The sequence below is a fragment of the Tursiops truncatus genome, chromosome 10, assembly GCF_011762595.2.
Source record: "Tursiops truncatus isolate mTurTru1 chromosome 10, mTurTru1.mat.Y, whole genome shotgun sequence".
NCBI lineage: Eukaryota > Metazoa > Chordata > Mammalia > Artiodactyla > Delphinidae > Tursiops > Tursiops truncatus.
Genome location: NC_047043.1, coordinates 23,592,453 through 23,612,178, shown reverse-complemented (window position 1 = coordinate 23,612,178; position 19,726 = coordinate 23,592,453). Strand labels below are relative to the sequence as shown.

Here is a 19,726-nt window from a genome sequence, read left to right as displayed (position 1 = left end):
TCTCCATCTGTTTGTATTATCTTTAATTTATTTCATCAGTGTCTTATAGTCTTCTGCATACAGGTCTTTTGTCTCCCTAGGTAGGTTTATTCCTAGGTGTCTTATTCTTTTTGTTACAGTGGTAAATGGGAGTGTTTCCTTAATTTCTCTTTCAGATTTTTCATCATTAGTGTATCGAATGCAAGAGATTTCTGTGCATTAATTTTGTATCCTGCATCTTTACCAAATTCATTTATTAGCTCTAGTAGATTTCTGGTGGCATCTTTAGGATTCTCTATGTATAGTATCATGTCATCTGCAAACAGTGACAGTTTTACTTCTTCTTTTCCAATGTGTATTCCTTTTATGTCTTTTTCTTCTCTGATTGCCATGGCTAGGACTTCAAAAACTATGTTGAATAATAGTGGTGAGAGTGGACATCCTTGTCTTGTTCCTGATCTTAGAGGAAACGCTTTCAGTTTTTCACCATTGAGAATGTTTGCTGTGGGTTTGTCGTATATGGCCTTTATTATGTTGAGCTGGTTACCTCTATGTTCACTTTCTGGAGAGTTTTTATCATAAATGGGTGTTGAATTTTGTCAAAAGCTTTTTCTGCATCTATTGAGATGATCATATGGTTTTTATTCTTCAGTTTGTTAATACGGTGTATCACATTGATTGATTTGCATATGTTGAAGAATCCTTGCATCCCTGGGATAAATCCCACTTGATCATGGTGTATGATCCTTTTAATGTGTTGTTGGATTCTGTTTGCTAGTATTTTGTTGAGGATTTTTGCATCTGTATTCATCAGTGATATTGGTCTGTAATTTTCTTTTTGTAGCATCTTTGTCTGGTTTTGGTATCAGGGTGATGGTGGCCTCATAGAATGATTTTGGGAGTGTTCCTTCCTCTGCAACTTTTGGAAGAGTTTGAGAAGGGTGGGTGTTAGCTCTTCTCTAAATATTTGATAGAATTCACATGTGAAGCCATCTGGTCCTGGACTTTTGTTTGTTATAAGATTTTTAATCACAGTTTCAATTTCATTACTTGTGATTGGTCAGTTCATATTTTCTATTTCTTCCTGGTTCAGTCTTGGAAGGTTATACCTTTCTAAGAATTTGTCCATTTCTTCCAGGTTGTCTATTTTATTGGCATAGAGTTGCTTATAGTAGTCTCTTAGGATGCTTTGTATTTCTGCAGTGTCTGTTGTAACTTCTCCTTTTTCATTTCTAATTTTATTGATTTGAGTCCTCTCCCTCTTTTTCTTTTTTTTAAAATATTTAATTTTATTTATTTTTGACTGGGTTGGGTTTTTGTTGCTGCGCGCGGGCTTTCTCCAGTTGCCGTGAGCAGGGACTACTCTTGTTGCAGTGCACGGGCTTCTCACTGTGGTGGATTCTCTTGTTGCGGAGCATGGGCTCTAGGCATGCGAGCTTCAGTAGTTGTGGCACGCGGGCTCTAGAGCGCAGGCTCAGTAGTTGTGGTGCATGGGCTTAGTTGCTCCATGGCATGTGGGATCTTCCTGGACCAGAGATCAAACCCGTGTCCCCTGCATTGGCAGGCAGATTCTCAACCACTGTGCCACCAGGGAAGTCCCACCAGTCTATTCTGTATGTCCCTGATTCTCTTTCTGTTTCATAGATAAGTTCATTTGTGTCATATTTTATTTTGTTTTTTTTAACATCTTTATTGGAGTATAATTGTTTTACAATGGTATGTTAGTTTCTGCTTTATAACAAAGTGAATCAGTTATACATATACATATGTTCCCATATCTTTTCCCTCTTTCATCTCCCCCCCTCCCACCCTCCCTATCCCACCCCTCTAGGTGGTCACAAACCACCTAGCTGATCTCCCTGTGCTATGCGGCTGCTTCCCACTAGCTATCTATTTTATGTTTGGTAGTGTATATATGTCCATGCCACTCTCTCACTTTGTCACAGTTTACCCTTCCCCCTCCCCATATCCTCAAGTCCCTTCTCTAGTAGTTTCCCTCTTTTTCTTGATGAGTCTGGCTAATGGTTTATCAATTTGTTTATCTTCTCAAAGAACCATCTTTTAGTTTTATTGATCTTTGCTATTGTTTTCTTTGTTTCTATTTCATTTATTTCTGCTCTGATCTTTATGATTTCTTTCCTTCTACTAACTTTGGGCTTTGTTTGTTCTTTCTCTAGTTCCTTCAGGTGTAAGGTTAGAGTTTTTATTTGAGATTTTTCTTGTTTCTTGAGGTAGGCTTTTATTGCTATAAACTTCCCTCTTAGAACTGCTTTTGCTGCATCCCTTAGGTTTTGGATAGTCATGTTTTCATTGTCATTTGTCTCTAGGTTTTTTTTGATTTCTTCTTTGATTTCTTCAGTGATCTCTTGGTTATTTAGTAACGTATTGTTTAGCCTCCATGTGTTTGTGTTTTTAAAATTTTTTTCCCTGTAATTGATTTCTAATCTCATAGTGTTGTGGTCAGAAAAAATGCTTGATATGGGGCTTCCCATATCAAGCATGAACCCGGGGCACCGGGTTCGTGCCCCAGTCTGGGAAGATCCCACATGCCGCAGAGTGGCTGGGCCCATGAGCCATGGCCGCTGAGCCTGTGCGTCCGGAGCCTGTGCTCCGCAACGGGAGAGGCCACAGCAGTGAGAGGCCCGCATGCCGCAAAAAAAAAAAAAAAAAAAAAAAATGCTTGATATGAGATCAGTTTTCTTAAATTTACTGAGGCTTGATTTGTGACCCAAGATGTGATCTATACTGGAGAAGGTTCCGTGTGCACTTGAGAAGAAAGTGTAATCTGCTGTTTTTGGATGGAGTGTCCTATAAATATCAATTAAATCTATCTGGTCTATTGTGCCATTTAAAGCTTGTGTTTCCTTATTAATTTTCTGTTTGGATGATCTGTCCATTGGTGTAAGTGAGGTGTTAAAGTCCCCCACTATTATTGTGTTACTGTCGATTTCCTCTCTTACAGCTGTTAGCAGTTGCCTTATGTATTGAGGTGCTCCTATGTTGGGTGCATATATATTTATAATTGTTACATCTTCTTCTTGGATTGATCCCTTGATCATTATGTAGTGTCCTTCCTTGTCTCATGTAACATTCTTTATTTTAAAGTCTATTTTATCTGATATGAGTATTGCTACTCCAGCTTTCTTTTGATTTCCATTTGCATGGAATATCTTTTTCCATCCCCTCACTTTTAGTCTGTATGTGTCCCTAGGTCTGAAGTGGGTCTCTTATAGACAGCATATATATGGGTCTTGTTTTTGTATCCATTCAGCGAGCCTGTGTCTTTTGGTTGGAGCATTTAATCCATTCACATGTAAGGTAATGTACATTCCTATGTACATATGTTCCTATGTACATATGTATGTTCCTATGACCATTTTCTTAATTGTTTTGGGTTTGTTTTTGTAGGTCCTTTTTTTCTCTTGTGTTTCCCACTTAGAGAAGTTCCTTTAGCATTTGTTGTAGAGCTGGTTTGGTGGTGCTGAATTCTCTTAGCTTTTGCTTGTCTGTAAAGCTTTTGATTTCTCCATCGAATCTGAATGAGATCCTTGCCGGGTAGAGTAATCTTTGTTGTAGGTTCTTCCCTTTCATCACTTTAAATATGTCATACCACCCCCATCTGGCTTGTAGAGTTTCTGCTGAGAAATCAGCTGTTAACCTTATGGGAGTTCCCTTGTATGTTATTTGTCGTTTTTCCCTTGCTGCTTTCAATAATTTTTCTTTGTCTTTAGTTTTTGCCAATTTGATTACTATGTGTCTCGGCGTGTTTCTCCTTGGGTTTATCCTCTATGGGATTCTCTGCGCTTCCTGGACTTGGGTGGCTCTTTCCTTTCCCATGTTAGGGAAGTTTTTGACTATAATCTCTTCAAATATTTTCTTGGGTCCTTTCTCTTTCTCTTCTCCTTCTGGGACTCCTATAATGCAAATGTTGTTGCGTTTAATGTTGTCCCAGAGGTCTCGTAGGCTGTCTTCACTTCTTTTCATTCTTTTTTCTTTATTCTGTTCAGCAGCAGTGAATTCCACCATTCTGTCTTCAGGTCACTTATCCTTTCTCTGCCTCAGTTATCCTGCTGTTGATTCCTTCTAGTGTAGTTTTCATTTCAGTTATTGTATTGCTCATCTCTGTTTGTTGTTCTTTAATTCTTCTATGTCTTTGTTAAACATTTCGTGCATCTTCTCCATCTTTGCCTCCATTCTTTTCCCGAAGTCCTGGATCATCTTCACTATCATTATTCTGAATTCTTTTTCTGGAAGGTTGCCTATCTCCACTTCATTTAGTTGTTTTTCTAGTGTTTTATCTTGTTCCTTCATCTGGTACATAGCCCTCTGCCTTTTCGTCTTGTCTATCTTTCTGTGAATGTGGTTTTTGTTCCACAGGCTGCAGGATTGTAGCTCTTCTTGCTTCTGCTATCTGCCCTCTGGTAGATGAGGCTATCTAAGAGGCTTGTGCAAGTTTCCTGATGGGAGGGACTGGTGGTGGGTAGAGCTGGGTGTTGCTCTGGTGGGCAGAGCTCAGTAAAACTTTAATCCACTTGTCTGCTGATGGGTGGGGCTGGGTTCCTTCCCTGTTGGTTGTTTGGCCTGAGGCGGCCCAGCACTGGAGCCTACCCAGCTCTTTGGTGGGGCTAATGGTGGACTCCGGGAAGGGTTATGCCAGGAAGTACTTCCCAGAACTTCTGCTGCCAGTGTCCTTGTCCTCATGGTGAGCCACAGCCACCCCCGGCCTCTGCAGGAGACCCTCCAACACTAGCAGGTAGGTCTGCTTCAGTCTCCTATGGGGTCACTGCTCCTTCTCCGAGGTCCCGATGTGCACACTACTTTGTGCGTGCCCTCCAAGAGTGGAGTCTCTGTTTCCCCCAGTCCTGTTGAAGTCCTGCAATCAAATCCCACTAGCCTTCAAAGTCTGATTCTCTGGGAATTCCTCCTCCCATTGCCTGACCCCCAGTTTGGGAAGCCTGACATGGGGCTCAGAACCTTCACTCCAGTGGGTGGACTTCTGTGGTATAAGTGTTTTCCAGTCTGTGAGTCACCCGCCCAGCAGTTAATGGGATTTGATTTTATTGTGATTGAGCCCCTTCTACCATCTCATTGTGGCCTCTCCTTTGTCTTTGGATGTGGGGTATCTTTTTTGGTGAGTTCCAGTGTCTTCCTGTCAATGATTGTTCAGCAGTTAGTTGTGACTCCGGTGCTCTTGCAAGAGGGAGTGAGCTCACGTCCTTCTACTCCGCCATCTTGAACCAATCTCTGTAAAGGGTATTTTGAAGTTTCTGCAGTAATTTTAAGGTGATGCGACAATCTCTGTGATTCCTATTGGTGACAGGGTTACAAGCCCTGCTAGTACCACCGTGGTTGGTTTCCTATATTCATCATTGAAAGAAATGCTACATTTCACTTAGAGATCAGTGCAAAAGAGATGTAACTGTTTCCCATCTCAGTTCAAAGCCCTCTAAGGCCCTCGGAGCCCAGCAGCCCTGTGAGGGGGGATTTCTCCCGCCAGAGGTCTCAGCCATGTTCTTTATCCTCCTGGATCCTAGCTCCGCTCTCTCCAGCCCCGGTCACAGAGCGCCCCCTTGAGCCACGTCTGCGGGAGCTGACAGTGACGGACGTGACCCCGGACTCTGTGGGCCTCTCCTGGACAGTCCCCGAGGGTGAATTCGACTCCTTCGTGGTCCAGTACAAGGACAGGGACAGGCAGCCCCAGGCGGTGCCTGTGGCTGCAGACCAGCGTGAGGTCACCATCGCCGACCTGGAGCCCGACAGGAAGTACAAGTTCCTGCTCTTTGGGATCCAGGACGGGAAACGCCACAGCCCAGTCTCTGTGGAGGCAAAGACAGGTGAGAGGGACCCCCACGAAGCTGAGCCTGAGGCCCCAGCCCTGCTGCCCTTCCTCACGCTGCCCTATCACCTCTCCCTTCCGCCGGGTCTCCGCTTCATCCACCTCTTCTGTTTTATTTGAAAAGCCACATTGCCTGCCCGATCCCAGGCAGATGAGAACCAGGAAAATGGGGCCAGTTCCTGGATCAGTTTCCCCTGCTGACTTTTCCCCTCTTCTCATAATTCCTACTTCTATTGAACGGGGGAGCCTCCTTCAGACCCCTTCCTGGAAGGTGGAACAGGAGAAACATCAGGGCTAGATACGGGGGAGGGAGCCAGGAGCCGTTCCACCTCCCTTGGCCTGTGAGTCCTCAGCCCTGTGTAGCCATCACCTCCTGAGGAGTCTTCCCTCTGACTCTCACCCAGTTTCCCACCTAGTGGCCCAGACACACTGGGTCCCATATCTGCCTCCCCAGAGGGACCCCTTTCCTCCTCTGCCCTCTTCCTGGAGCTTCAGAAACTGGGGACCAGAGGAGCCCAAGACTGGCTGCCCAGTCAGACCCAGTCAGGCCCAGCCCAGCTGTGCCCCTGTCTTGGGTTTTGGTCCAGGCACTCCCCTGCCCCTGGGGGCTCCCTGTTGCCAGAAAACTCTCACAATAACAATGCCGTCAGCATCCTTGCTGTCCAAGAAGTCAGAAGGCCAGCTCCTTCTCAGGCCTCGGGATGGCCTCTTGGGCAGATACCAGATCCTTCTCCCGTCTGAGCTCCCCTTCTTCTCCCCATACCCGCCTCACACATAGGCAGCCCCCACTCCTCCACTGGGTCCTATGAGGGTCACCTCCATCGTAATACCTTACCTCCCCACCAGCTGTCTGTCCCCATCAGGGATCCTGTTCCCCCTCTGACATCCCCAGGACCCTTGGATTTCCCCAGGGAGCAGTCAGATCACAAAGAGTGGGTTCCTTGGCCAAAGGAAATAAGCAGACCAAGCCTGTGATAAGCTGCACCCTGCTAAGGAAATAGTCTCTACTAGGTGCTTAGAGCCTGGACAGCAAGAGGAATAAGATAAACAGCTAGCTAGGGAATCTCTTCTCCCAGAGATGTCTCAGGACAGAAGACCCCTCCCTGCGCTGGTTAAGTGGACAGAGGCAGGGCCAGTTGGGGATGCTGGCAGGCATGGGAGGGTGATGGAAATATTGGGGGGAAGCACTGATCATTTGGGCAGTTCTGGGTTTTTCCATTCTCCAGTGGGAGGCAGTCAAGGAGTCGTTTTGGAAAAACAAAATAAACACAAGAACCTTTCCTCTCTGTCAGTTGCTCGAGGTGACGCCAGCCCAGGAGCCCCACCCCGCCTCGGGGAGCTGTGGGTGACAGACCCCACCCCAGACTCACTGCGCCTCTCCTGGACAGTCCCCGAGGGCCACTTTGACTCCTTTGTGGTCCAGTTCAAGGACAGGGACGGGCCCCGGGTGGTGCCTGCAGAGGGCCACGAGCGCTCAGTCACCATCGGCCCTCTGGACGCCAGCCGCAAGTACAGATTCCTCCTCTACGGCCTCCTGGGCAAGAGGCGCCGTGGCCCCCTCACCGCCGAGGGCACCACAGGTGAGGGCAGCCCCTGCAGGGGGCATCTCTGATCTGGAGGCCAGGGGAAGGTCCTGTGGTCAGTTACGGTGGCTGCCATCACGGTTGTTGTTTGGCTCCAGCTGTTGTGGCTGGGATCCAGTGCCCCCTCTCCTTGCACAAGCCGGAAGATCCAGCCCTGCAGGTTGCAGCCATCGCACAGCCCTGTCTTTAGACCTCTCAGTCCTTCCCTTCAGCATCACCCAGCCTTCAAGAAACAACGCAACCATTTCCTCTCTGTGTTTCCATCTCAGAGACCCGGAGAGCTGTGGACGAGGCTGGAACAAAACCACGTCTGGGGGAGGAGCTGCAGGTGACCAGCGTGACATCAGACTCCGTGGGCCTCTCGTGGACGGTCCCTGAGGGCCAGTTTGACTCCTTTGTGGTCCAGTATAAGGACAGAGATGGGCAACCCCAGGTGGTGCCCGTGGAGGGCAGCCTCAGGGAGGTCAGTGTCTCAGGCCTGGACCCTGCCCGCAGGTACAAGCTGCTGCTCTACGGGCTATACAAGGGCAAGCGTGTGGGTCCCATCTCCACCGTCGCCGTGACCGGTGAGTGCAGCTGGGGGGACACACTGTGCCTCCTGCCCGCCTGGCTCTCCTGGTCTGGTGGAGACACACGAGTTCAGAGCTCCCTACACTCCTTCTTTTGGGGGAAGGGATCAGCTTCATAGAGGCATAATTTACATATAATAAAATTCACCCATGTTAAGCTCATAATTCAATGAAACCATTACCACAACAAACATAGAAAACATTGACTCCAGAAGTTTCCCTATGCTCATTTGCAGTCAGTTTCCCCACCCCCAGCTTCTGACAGTCACTAATTGCTTTCTATCATTATAGTTTTTCCTTTTTAAGCTTTTCCTTTAACAGAATCATACAGTGCACAGTTTTTTGTGTTTTTCTTACACTTAACATAATGCTTTTGAAATTCATCACTGTGTATCAGTAGTTGGTCCTTTTTATTACTGACCTCTTGTCTTCACCTCCTCCCCTCCTTCCATCCTCTTGGAGAGTCTTGGTGCAGTGACAAACCAGTCACCCATCTCTACCTGTCTCTCTGAACCAGCCCCCAGGGAAGAAGTCGAAGCTGAGACTGAGGCCCCCAGCCCTCCAGCATCTGAGCCCCGTCTGGGGGAGGTGACTGTGGAGGAGGGCACCCCACACACCCTGCATCTCTCCTGGACCGTGACTGAGGGAGAATTTGACTCCTTTGAGGTCCAGTACACAGACGAGGAGGGGAAACTCCAAGTACTCCATTTAGGGGGCAACCAGAATGACATCACCCTCTCTGGCCTGGAATCCGACCACAGATACCTGGTGAGCCTGTACGGTCTCCACAATGGGCAGCGTGTGGGTCCTGTGCACGTCGAGGCCCTGACAGGTGAGCAAAAGAACTCTGCCCACTCGGCTTCCTTCCAGGTGGCTGTGAGGGCCCGGAGGAGGGCAGAGTCCCCGTGGACACCGTGCCCCTCTCTCAGGTCCTTCTCTCTCCATGTCTGTGTTCAGCCCCAAATGAGGAAGAGAATGAACCTTCAGAATCTCCCTCTACCACCCCTGAGCCTCATGTCACACCTCGCCTGGGGGAGCTGGCAGTGACAGACGCCACCCCCGAATCCCTGAGCCTCTCCTGGACCATCCCCGAGGGCCAGTTTGACCACTTCCTGATCCAGTACAAGAACGGGGACGGACAGCCCAAGGCTGTGAGGGTGCCAGGGTATGAGGACGAGGTTACCATCTCGGGCCTGGAGCCAGACCACAAGTATAAGATGAACCTGTACGGCTTCCATGACAGCCAGCGCATGGGCCCCGTCTCTGTCATCGGGGTGACAAGTGAGTGGATGATGGAAGCCCCAGGGTGGGACCTCGTGGGAAGATCACCCTCTCTCAGGTGATGGGTGAGTGGGGTGCAGGAGGCCCCTCTACTCAAGGCTGAGCCATGGTGCCCTGTGTGCCTCCTCCAGGCTCCCTGAGGACCAGTGTGTCCCCCTGGGCAGGGAAGGGCCTCTGTGAGCCATGCTGGTGGCTGCCCTGGTCCCCCACAGCTGACCCCAGAGGCTCCAGGCATGTTTATGAGATGTCAGCTGAACAGGACCACCCAGCCCCAAGGACGGGCTTCTCTGAACTGACTTCAGGGCCCGGAGCTGGGGCCAAGCCTTGGGGGGAGACCCAAGGACATCACCTGGGACCCTGCCTCACCCTCTCTGTGTCTCTCCTTCTCAGCTGCAGAGGAAGACACCCCCAGCCCCACAGAACCCAGCACAGAGGCCTCGGAGGCCCCCGAGGAGCCCCTCCTGGGGGAGCTGACGGTGACAGGATCCTCTCCGGACTCACTGAGCCTCTCCTGGACTGTCCCCCAGGGCCACTTCGACTCCTTCACCGTCCAGTACAAGGGCAGGGACGGGCCCCAGGTGGTGCGTGTCAGGGGCGAGGAGAGTGAGGTGACCGCTGGGGGCCTGGAGCCCGGGCGCAAGTACAAGATGCACCTGTACGGCCTGCACGGGGGGCGGCGTGTGGGCCCCGTGTCCACCATGGGCGTGACCGGTGAGTGAGGGCCCTCGGGATGAGGTCTCAGGAAAGGTCTGATAGTAGAGCCTCTTGAGCGTCTTCCACTGAAGACCCAGGACCCTAAAACTCCTGAACCTCTAACCCATCCATTGTCCATTCAACATCTCAGGACAGGTGTGATCTGGGGGCAGGAAGAACGAGTGCCAGGGAAGTGCTTTGCCCATTTGAGAGAGGCCGTTGGGGACTGAGGCCTCCAAGTCAGCCATGCACTGACCTGTTTGTGGCTCTCTGCTTTGCCTGGGAACTCTGAAAAGAGGTCTTTTTGGGTGTTGGGACAAATGCTATGAAATGCTATTTCTCAACAAGTATTTATTACATAAAATTTCAAACATATACCCAAAGAGAAAGAATAGCATAATGAACTCCCATATGTCAATCACCCCACTTCAACCAAAACTCAACCCCTGGCCAGTCTAGCTCATCCAGACCCCACTCACTTCCCACCCTCCCCAACTAGCATGTTTTCTTTATTAACAGCTTTATTGAGGTATAATTTACATACCATAAAATTCACCTGTTTTAAGTATACAACTTACCAATTTTAGTGTATTTACAGAGTTGTACAACCAGCATCACTTACTATTTTTAGAACTTTTCCATCACCTCAAGAAGAAACCTGGTGTCCAGACCCATTCCCATGCCCAGTTCCGGTCCCCACTAATCTACTTTTTGTCTCTGTAGATTTGCCTTTTCTGGACGCATCATATAACTAGAATCATACAATACGTGTTCTTTTGTGTCTGGCTTCTTTTACCAAGCACGGTTTTTTTGGTTGGTTTTTTTGGGTTTTTTTTGCGGTACACGGGCCTCTCACTGCTGTGGCCTCTCCCGTTGCGGAGCACAGGCTCCGGACACGCAGGCTCAGCGGCCATGGCTCACGGACCCAGCCGCTCCGCGGCACGTCGGATCCTCCCGGACCGGGGCACGACCCCGTGTCCCGTGCATCGGCAGGCGGACTCCCAGCCACTGCGCCACCAGGGAAGTCCACCAAGCACATTTTTGAGGTTGATCCATGTTGTAGCATGTAGCGGTACTTCATTCTTTTATAGCCAAATAATATTCCATTGTATGGATATAATGCTGCAATATTTTTAAACTTATTCCATACACTCTTTACTTCATCATTACATTTTTTTTTTTTTTGGCTGCGTTGGGTCTTTGCTGCTGCACGTGGGCTTTCTCTAGTTGCAGCGAGCGGGCTTCGTTGTGCTGCACGGGCTTCTCATTGCGGTGGCTTCTCTTGTTGCAGAGCAGGAACCCTAGGCGCATGGGCTTCAGTAGTTGTGGCACACGGGGTCAGTAGTTGTGTCACAGGGGCTTAGTTGCTCCGCGGCATGTGGAATCTTCCCGGACCAGGGATCGAACCTGTGTCCCCTGCATTGGCAGGTGGATTCTCAACCACTGCGCCACCAGGGAAGTCCCCGTTATTACATATTTAAGTGTACTGCTCTTTTCAAAAAGACTGTTTAGAAATAACCATGATACAATGGTTGTACCTTTAAAAATCAGATATCCAGATAGTGCTACAGTTTCCTGATTGTGTCATAATTGTTATTTTGCAATTTGTTGTTGGAATCAGGTCCAAGTAAGAAAGATAGGATGAAATTGGGAGAATTGGGATTTTAAATAGGGTGGTCAGGGAAGGCCCTAAAGGGATGGTGACATTTGAATGAAAGGAAGTGTGAACATGAGCCATGCAGACATCTGGGGAAAGAACATTCAGGAAGAGGGAACAGTCAGTGCAAAGGCCTTGAGGCAATAAGCTGCCTGGCACATTTGATGGACCATAAGGAGGCCACAAAGAGCTTTTGATGCTCATAAGCAGAAATGCATCTTAAGTTAGGCCCACATAGCTGACCCACCTTCGGGCCTGAATCCAGGAGAGCAGGGCCTCGACAGTTCCTTCCAGCAACAGGAACGATTCTGTTTGCATCTCTTCCCAGCCCCTAAAGAGGAGCCCCCTGCCAGCCCCCCTTTGAAGCCACAGCTGGGAGAACTGACTGTGACGGATGCCACCCCTGACTCCCTGAGCCTCTTCTGGAACGTCCCCGAGGGCCAGTTTGACCACTTCCTGGTCCAGTACAAGAACGGGGACGGGCAGCCCAAGGCGGTGAGGGTGCCGGGGCACCAGGACGGGGTCACCATCTCGGGCCTGGAGCCAGACCACAAGTACAAGATGAACCTGTATGGCTTCCACAGCGGCCAGCGCGTGGGCCCTGTCTCCACTGTCGGTTTAACTGGTGAGTGTACAATAGGACACTGGCCCTGCCCTGAGCAGGACTCAGTTTCCCTTTTATTGCCACTATCCAGGTGTTTTTCTCCCACTGTTTTTGAGACTGAGCCTCCCAGGCTACTGGGAGCAGTTCTGTGCCTGTCTGCACTCCAAGCCTTTGGTGTCACCTTAGCTGTCTCACCCTTTACACGTGGGCTTCTTGAGTCCTTGAAGAGGCAGTGTGCCAGAGAAATAGCACAGACTCAGGCAGACCTGGGGCTGACCCTAGCCTCAGCCCATTAGAGCTGTGTGACCTCGAGGGAGTCACTCAACCTCTCTGTGCCTCCCTATCCTTATCCACACAGAAGGAATAACCACACCTGTCTGGCAGGATGGGCATGAATGTGGCTTGTCTCACACACAGTGTTTGGTAACTACAGGCTCCCTCCTTCTGAGGAAGAAGATTAGTTCTTGAAAACCCTTGGGGTGAATTCTTAAAATTATCATTGATTTCAGTGGGTACAATTGTATTTGTTCCCCAACCCCCAAACTGATACCCATGTATGCTGTATCAAGATGGAATCCTGCTAACATGGATACTATTACTTCAATAGTGAATATTAGTCATATGTGCAACTTAACAAGGCATCTTCTCTTCATTAATTACTCCCTGACATGGCTGTTGGTTGCTTTCGTTAAGCTCTTTTGTAGCTGTTACCCTCTACATGCTTAAAACCTGGTTCCCAAACTCAATGGAGTTATGAAACACGATGATTTTGTAATTCAGCTATTAAGGCAGAATAAAACCCTGTGCAGAACAGAAAAGACAAAAAAATCTGTGGGCGTGATGGGTCATCCCTGCTGTAAGATGGCAAGAGAATTAATACAAGGTCCAAAAGCAACCCATCTACAAAGATGATCTCATGTGGTCTCATCTCTTTGCCCTCAACTGTGAAATCTAAATTAGTTTCTCAAATGCTCAGAAAAGACTTCTAAACCAGAGGAGGTATTAAAGGAAAATACGAACCTGAGCACATGTACCTCCTGATGTGACGTGTCGGTTAGGTGTGGTGCTATTACAAAGCATTAGTCCTGTCCCACTAAATGAATTTACTCAGCAGCTCCTACAGGTTCCATGCTGCACATGTTGAGGTCATAGGGGTCCCACCCTACCATCTTGACATCTCCAAAAGTGTGTGCTCTGTCTGCTAGAAAGTGAACATTCAAACCAGGGAAATGATGTCTTTTTTTTTTTTTAGTAAGTAAATGTATTTATTTATTTATTTGGCTGCGTTGGGTCTTCGTTGCTGTGCGAGGGCTTTCTCTAGTGGCGGCGAGCGGGGGCTACTCTTTGTTGTGGTGCGCGGGCTTCTCATTGCGGTGGCTTCTCTTGTTGAGGAGCACGGGCTCTAGGCACGCAGGCTTCAGTAGTTGTGGCACGCAGGCTCAGTAGTTGTGGCTCGCGGGGTGTAGAGTGCAGGCACAGTAGTTGTGGCACACAGGCTTAGTTGCTCCGTGGCATGTGGGATCTTCCCGGACCAGGGCTCGAACCCGTGTCCCCTGCATTGGCAGGCGGATTCTTAACCACTGTGCCACCAGGGAAGTCCTGGAAATGATGTCTTAATCCTGTAGCACTGGCTTCCAGGCTGCAGGGTCCCTGGTGTGTCTGGGAGAAATCCATCCCCTGTTAGGAGGGAACCCACAAAGCATGTCCACCCATTCTCTTTGTCTCTTGATCCAGACTCAGAAAAAGACCAAGAAATGACCGCAGCCCCAACAGACCTGCCCACCACAGCCTCCAAGCCTCCCGTCAAGCCGCACCTGGGGGAGCTGGCAGTGACAGACGCCACCCCCGAATCCCTGAGCCTCTCCTGGACCATCCCCGAGGGCCAGTTTGACCACTTCCTGATCCAGTACAAGAATGGGGACGGGCAGCCCAAGGCAGTGAGGGTGCCAGGGCACCAGGACGGTGTCACCATTTCAGGCCTGGAGCCAGACCACAAGTACAAGATGAACCTGTACGGCTTCCATGACAGCCAGCGCATGGGCCCCGTCTCTGTCATCGGGGTGACAAGTGAGTGGATGATGGAAGCCCCAGGGTGGGACCTCGTGGGAAGATCACCCTCTCTCAGGTGATGGGTGAGTGGGGTGCAGGAGGCCCCTCTACTCGAGGCTGAGCCATGGTGCCCTGTGTGCCTCCTCCAGGCTCCCTGAGGACCAGTGTGTCCCCCTGGGCAGGGAAGGGCCTCTGTGAGCCATGCTGGTGGCTGCCCTGGTCCCCCACAGCTGACCCCAGAGGCTCCAGGCATGTTTATGAGACGTCAGCTGAACAGGACCACCCAGCCCCAAGGACGGGCTTCTCTGAACTGACTTCAGGGCCTGGAGCCGGGGCCGAGGCTTGGGAGGAGACCCAAGGACATCACCTGGGACCCTGCCTCACCCTCTCTGTGTCTCTCCTTCTCAGCTGCAGAGGAAGACACCCCCAGCCCCACAGAACCCAGCACAGAGGCCTCGGAGGCCCCCGAGGAGCCCCTCCTGGGGGAGCTGACGGTGACAGGATCCTCTCCGGACTCGCTGAGCCTCTCCTGGACCGTCCCCCAGGGCCACTTCGACTCCTTCACCATCCAGTACAAGGGCAGGGACGGGCCCCAGGTGGTGCGTGTCGGGGGCAAGGAGAGTGAGGTGACCGCTGGGGGCCTGGAGCCCGGGCGCAAGTACAAGATGCACCTGTACGGCCTGCACGGGGGGCGGCGTGTGGGCCCCGTGTCCACCGTGGGCGTGACCGGTGAGTGAGGGCGGGGCTCAGGCGGTCTTGGGGGAGAGCTACCTTTTCCTCATGGGTGAGCTGGTTGACTGTTCTGCTCTTTCACCAGCCTTTGGTCCCCTTTTATGTCCTCCCTCCATGGCCCTGGGCCATGACCCGTGTGTAGTGCCCTGGCCTTTGCCAACCTACAGCCTCCTTGTTCACAGTAATGTGGCCTCCTCTGATGGTCAGTCACTGGCTCCCTCCAAGGGTGAAATGTGTCAGGCACAGAGCAAGCGTGACGTTACTAGAGTTTTCTTTTCTTTCCATCTTAAATACAAATCACAGCATTCTTTGTTATAAACAAAAAAAAAGGAAGAAAAAACAACCCAACATCGAACCACATTGAGATGATTAAGTAATTAGACAACATCTCTAAAATGACCTACTATGGCATCATTGAAATGTTTCAACATAAGACAATTACTTTATATTATTACAATAAAGAAAGAGTTTAAAATTTTTGTAAGGAGGCTAATCACAACCACCTGAAAATAACTTGCGTGGTAAGACAACTGGAAGGAAACGCCCATGGGATGCATGGTTTGTGAGACAGGATAGAATGTCCCAGGACTTTTGTTTCTGTTTTATTCCATTATGTGTCGTTTACATTTTCTTAAATGACAAGCGTTTCTTTTATAATCAGGAAAAAAATTTTTTCAAAATGTCTTCTCCTCTCTTGTATTCCTTCTGTCTTTCCCCCTCATCATTCTTGCAACTTATTTCTGATTATGAAAAAGTTACAATTTCTAGTCTCTAAGAAATTAGGAGAAAAAAATCACAAGGTGAATTAAATTCCAAAATTGCAGTCAGGCTGGCTTCTCTAAGTCGCTGTCAGCCAGATTCTTATGCCTTGTGACAGTATTTCACCAGAGTTCCTCTGCATGTGGAAGAACACAGCCCCTCTTTGAGTCAGTCTTTTGCTGGGGGCGTCGCTGCCTCTGGGAGGTTCACTCTCCTCTCCTGAAGATACTCCAGACAGAGAAACCCTCTATCATGCAAATCACAAGCACATGCGAAGTACAGAGGGACCCATGTCCCCATCCACATCCTCCACCGACTTACTAATTTTTATAACTCAGGATTTCTTTTTAAGTCTGTATTTTTCTGTGAAAAGAATATAGCAACATGATGGAAAGTTTGGAAAGTAGGGAAAAAAATCTCTTACCGGACCACCTTCTGACCCAAGAACCACCATTCATAACAATGTACGTAACACATCCTCTCTTTCTGCATTTTCCATGCCGCACATGTTTTAAGGTGGCAGAATGTTCATGTAATTCTTGGCTCTTACTTTTTTCGTACGCGAGTTACACTGAGAGCATTTACCCTGTGGCCGCACAGCCTGCAGTAATCATCATTTGAATGGTTATTGGACGCCTTGTGGTGAGAGTGCCCTAACGAAATTAATCTGCTTCTGCGGCTCCTCTGGGGCCCTGACACATCTCGCTGTCATGACTAATCCCAAAATGAACTCCTGTGATACAACTTCTCCTGCTTTTTAATAATTTTCTTAGGATAGCTGCCCAGAAATGAGATTATTGGGTCGAAGGAAATGAGCAGTATTTGGGCTCCTGACGTGTATGTCCGAATTGCCTTCTGAAGGTTCATGGTGCCTGCCAGCCAGTATGAGATGGGGCCAAGCCCGTCGCAGTCTCTAGCATGCAGTCACCAAATGGCGCACCCAGAGGCTGAGCCAGCCTCCGGTCCTGCAGCCTGAGGAGTACCCTGCTGGATGCAATCAGGGCAAGTCACCATCTAAGCCTCTGCCCCCAATCTCTCTTCTCAGCCCTCCAGGAGGTTGTGGAGGAGACCCCCAGCCCCACAGAACCCAGCACAGAGGCCCCGGAGCCCCCCAAAGAGCCTCTCCTGGGGGAACTGACGGTGACAGGATCCTCCCCGGACTCGCTGAGCCTCTCCTGGACCGTCCCCCAGGGCCGCTTCAACTCCTTCACCGTCCAGTACAAGGATAAGGATGGGCGGCCCCAGGTGGTGCGTGTTGGGGGCAAAGAGAGTGAGGTGACCATTGAGGGCCTGGAGCCCGGCAGCAGGTACAAGATGCACCTGTATGGCCTGCACGGGGGGCGGCGTGTGGGCCCCGTGTCCACCGTGGGCATGACTGGTAAGTGAATTTGGGGGAGTGGGATGCAGGGTGGGGAAGCCAGGTCCTGGAAGAGTTTCCCTTTATTACCATCTTTGTGAAAACATAAATATTCTAGACAGCACTTCTTCTTTAGGACATCAGATGGCCTGGGGATCTTGTTAAAGGGCAGATTCACATTTGGGCTGGGGCCAGAGATTCTGCATTTCTAAAATCTTCCATGAGGGACTTCCTTGGTGGTCCAGTGGTTAAGAATCTGTCTTCCAATGCAAGGGACGCAGGTTCAATCCCTGGTTGGGGAACTAAGATCCCACATGCCACAGGGCAACTAAGCCCACGCGCTGCAACTACCGAGCACACGAGCCACAACTAGAGAGCTCGCGTGCCACAACTACTGAGGCCACGCACCACAACTAGAGAGAGAAGCCCGTGTGCCACAATGAAAGATGCCACATGCCACAACAAGATCCCACGTGCCAGAGCTAAGACCCGATGCAGCCAAAAAAAAAAAAGCAAATAGGGGCTTCCCTGGTGGCGCAGTGGCTGAGAGTCCGCCTGCCGATGCAGGGGACACGGGTTCGTGCCCTGGTCCGGGAGGATCCCGCATGCTGCGGAGCGGCTGGGCCCGTGAGCCATGGCCGCTGAGCCTGCGCGTCCGGAGCCTGTGCTCCGCAACGGGAGAGGCCACAACAGTGAGAGGCCCACGTACCGCAAAAAAAAAAAAAAAAAAGCAAATAAAATCCTCCACGATGCTGCTGCTGCTGGTCCAAGGACCACACTTTGCTAAAACTCCTCACAGCAAAGGAACTGGACACTTCCTTAGAATCTATTGAACAGAATCATACTTGCATCCCTGAGTCCTCTCAGAGGCTCAGCCTCTGTGTAGTTGACTGGAGGCTGTGGAGGAAGACAGAGCATGCTCAGAATGCAGTGTCTTGACTGAAACGCCCCCTAGCCTCATCGTTTGGATATTAACAGACTTATGACGCCTATGGTTCAACAAAGATGTGGGTGGCCTGAGCCAAGTACTGAGGAAGTTCACTGAGAGAAACCTTGGATACGGCGGAGAAACCAGTTCTTAACCTTTGGGGCTCACAGACAGGCTGTGAACCAGCAAATGGAGCAAAGGGGGATGTGTATATGACAGGAAGCCCCGCGGCCAGACCAAGACTGGGCAGCGATGCCTACGCCCACCTGCCTGCCCACGGGTTCCCACGGGACAGCTGAGACCTGAGGTCGGGCAGGCGTTGCTTGGTGACACCTAGAGATAAGATGAAGGGTGCATCAGATCAACATCACAGCTGGTACAAAGCCTGGAAACTAGGAACATCACGGCACATGAGAGGATTTTGTGCAAAATCCTCTGAGTGGAGGAGATAGTCTTGCGATGGGGGTGGAGAGGTAGGAAGAGATAGGGGTGGAGAGCTCAGGAAGCCAGGGGTTTCTCCAGGGGATAAAGAGGGTTGCTGCACAGTTTTAAGCTGAGACTGACACCATCAGATGTGCATCTAAGGGCTCATTCTGGCTTCCTGTGAAGAACAGATGGAGGAGGGGGGCAGAGAGACCCATGGGGAGGTGATAACCCAGGTGACAGGTAAGGGCGGCCCAGACAGGGACGGTGGGGCTGCAGGTGTGGGGAGTGAGGAGACACAGGAGGAACTTGGGAGAGAGAATTGGACGCTCTGAATCTGATGGCAGCTGGGGACAGGAACAGATCCAGGAAGACTCCAGGTTTCTGACTGGAGAAGTGGGGCAGGGGTTCTGAGCTGTTTGGGAGGCAAGACATTAGCCAAAGGCAGTAAGATGCCAACGAGACCCCAGTGGAGGGAGGCCCAGAGCACAGTGGCCATGTGAGCCTGTGTCCTAGGAGGGGTGCTGGTAGGTAGGGGGTGAGGGCAGGACAGATGAGGGTAAGGTGACAGGAAGGCCGATATAGGGAGCAGAAAGAATAAGAGTTAGAGCTACTGTGGACACATCCTGTTCCTTATTATTTTAATTTTGTAATACACCACTTTATATGCTGAACTGAGGACTGAGGAGACCTCACCTGTCTTGTATGTCTCTGTCCAGATCCAGACAACAAAGCCATGACCACACAAGCCCCGTCCACTGCGCCCCCCGAGCCGCCCGTCAAGCCGCACCTGGGGGAGCTGGCAGTGACAGGCGCCACCCCCGAATCCCTGAGCCTCTCCTGGACCATCCCCGAGGGCCAGTTTGACCACTTCCTGATCCAGTACAAGAATGGGGACGGGCAGCCCAAGGTAGTGAGGGTGCCAGGGCACCAGGATGGGGTCACCATCTCGGGCCTGGAGCCAGACCACAAGTACAAGATGAACCTGTACGGCTTCCATGACAGCCAGCGCGTGGGCCCCGTCTCTGTCATCGGGGTGACAAGTGAGTGGATGATGGAAGCCCCAGGGTGGGACCTCGTGGGAAGATCACCCTCTCTCAGGTGATGGGTGAGTGGGGTGCAGGAGGCCCCTCTACTCAAGGCTGAGCCATGGTGCCCTGTGTGCCTCCTCCAGGCTCCCTGAGGACCAGTGTGTCCCCCTGGGCAGGGAAGGGCCTCTGTGAGCCATGCTGGTGGCTGCCCTGGTCCCCCACAGCTGACCCCAGAGGCTCCAGGC

At 50.5% G+C, this 19,726-nt stretch overlaps 1 protein-coding gene across 2 annotated transcripts in view; it reads left to right on the top strand.

Annotated features, from left to right (window-relative positions):
- Positions 1 to 19,726, top strand: part of TNXB (tenascin XB) — a 60,495-nt gene that overhangs the window by 31,906 nt on the left and 8,863 nt on the right. For both annotated transcript variants that reach the window (XM_033864035.2, XM_073810575.1), the window contains 11 exons: positions 5,514 to 5,813; positions 7,108 to 7,395; positions 7,668 to 7,964; positions 8,485 to 8,799; positions 8,925 to 9,248; positions 9,639 to 9,959; positions 11,927 to 12,223; positions 13,937 to 14,269; positions 14,660 to 14,980; positions 16,788 to 17,120; positions 19,170 to 19,493. In XM_033864035.2, coding sequence (XP_033719926.1) covers positions 5,514 to 5,813; positions 7,108 to 7,395; positions 7,668 to 7,964; positions 8,485 to 8,799; positions 8,925 to 9,248; positions 9,639 to 9,959; positions 11,927 to 12,223; positions 13,937 to 14,269; positions 14,660 to 14,980; positions 16,788 to 17,120; positions 19,170 to 19,493 — 3,453 coding nt within the window. The remainder of the gene's footprint in view (positions 1 to 5,513; positions 5,814 to 7,107; positions 7,396 to 7,667; positions 7,965 to 8,484; positions 8,800 to 8,924; positions 9,249 to 9,638; positions 9,960 to 11,926; positions 12,224 to 13,936; positions 14,270 to 14,659; positions 14,981 to 16,787; positions 17,121 to 19,169; positions 19,494 to 19,726) is intronic.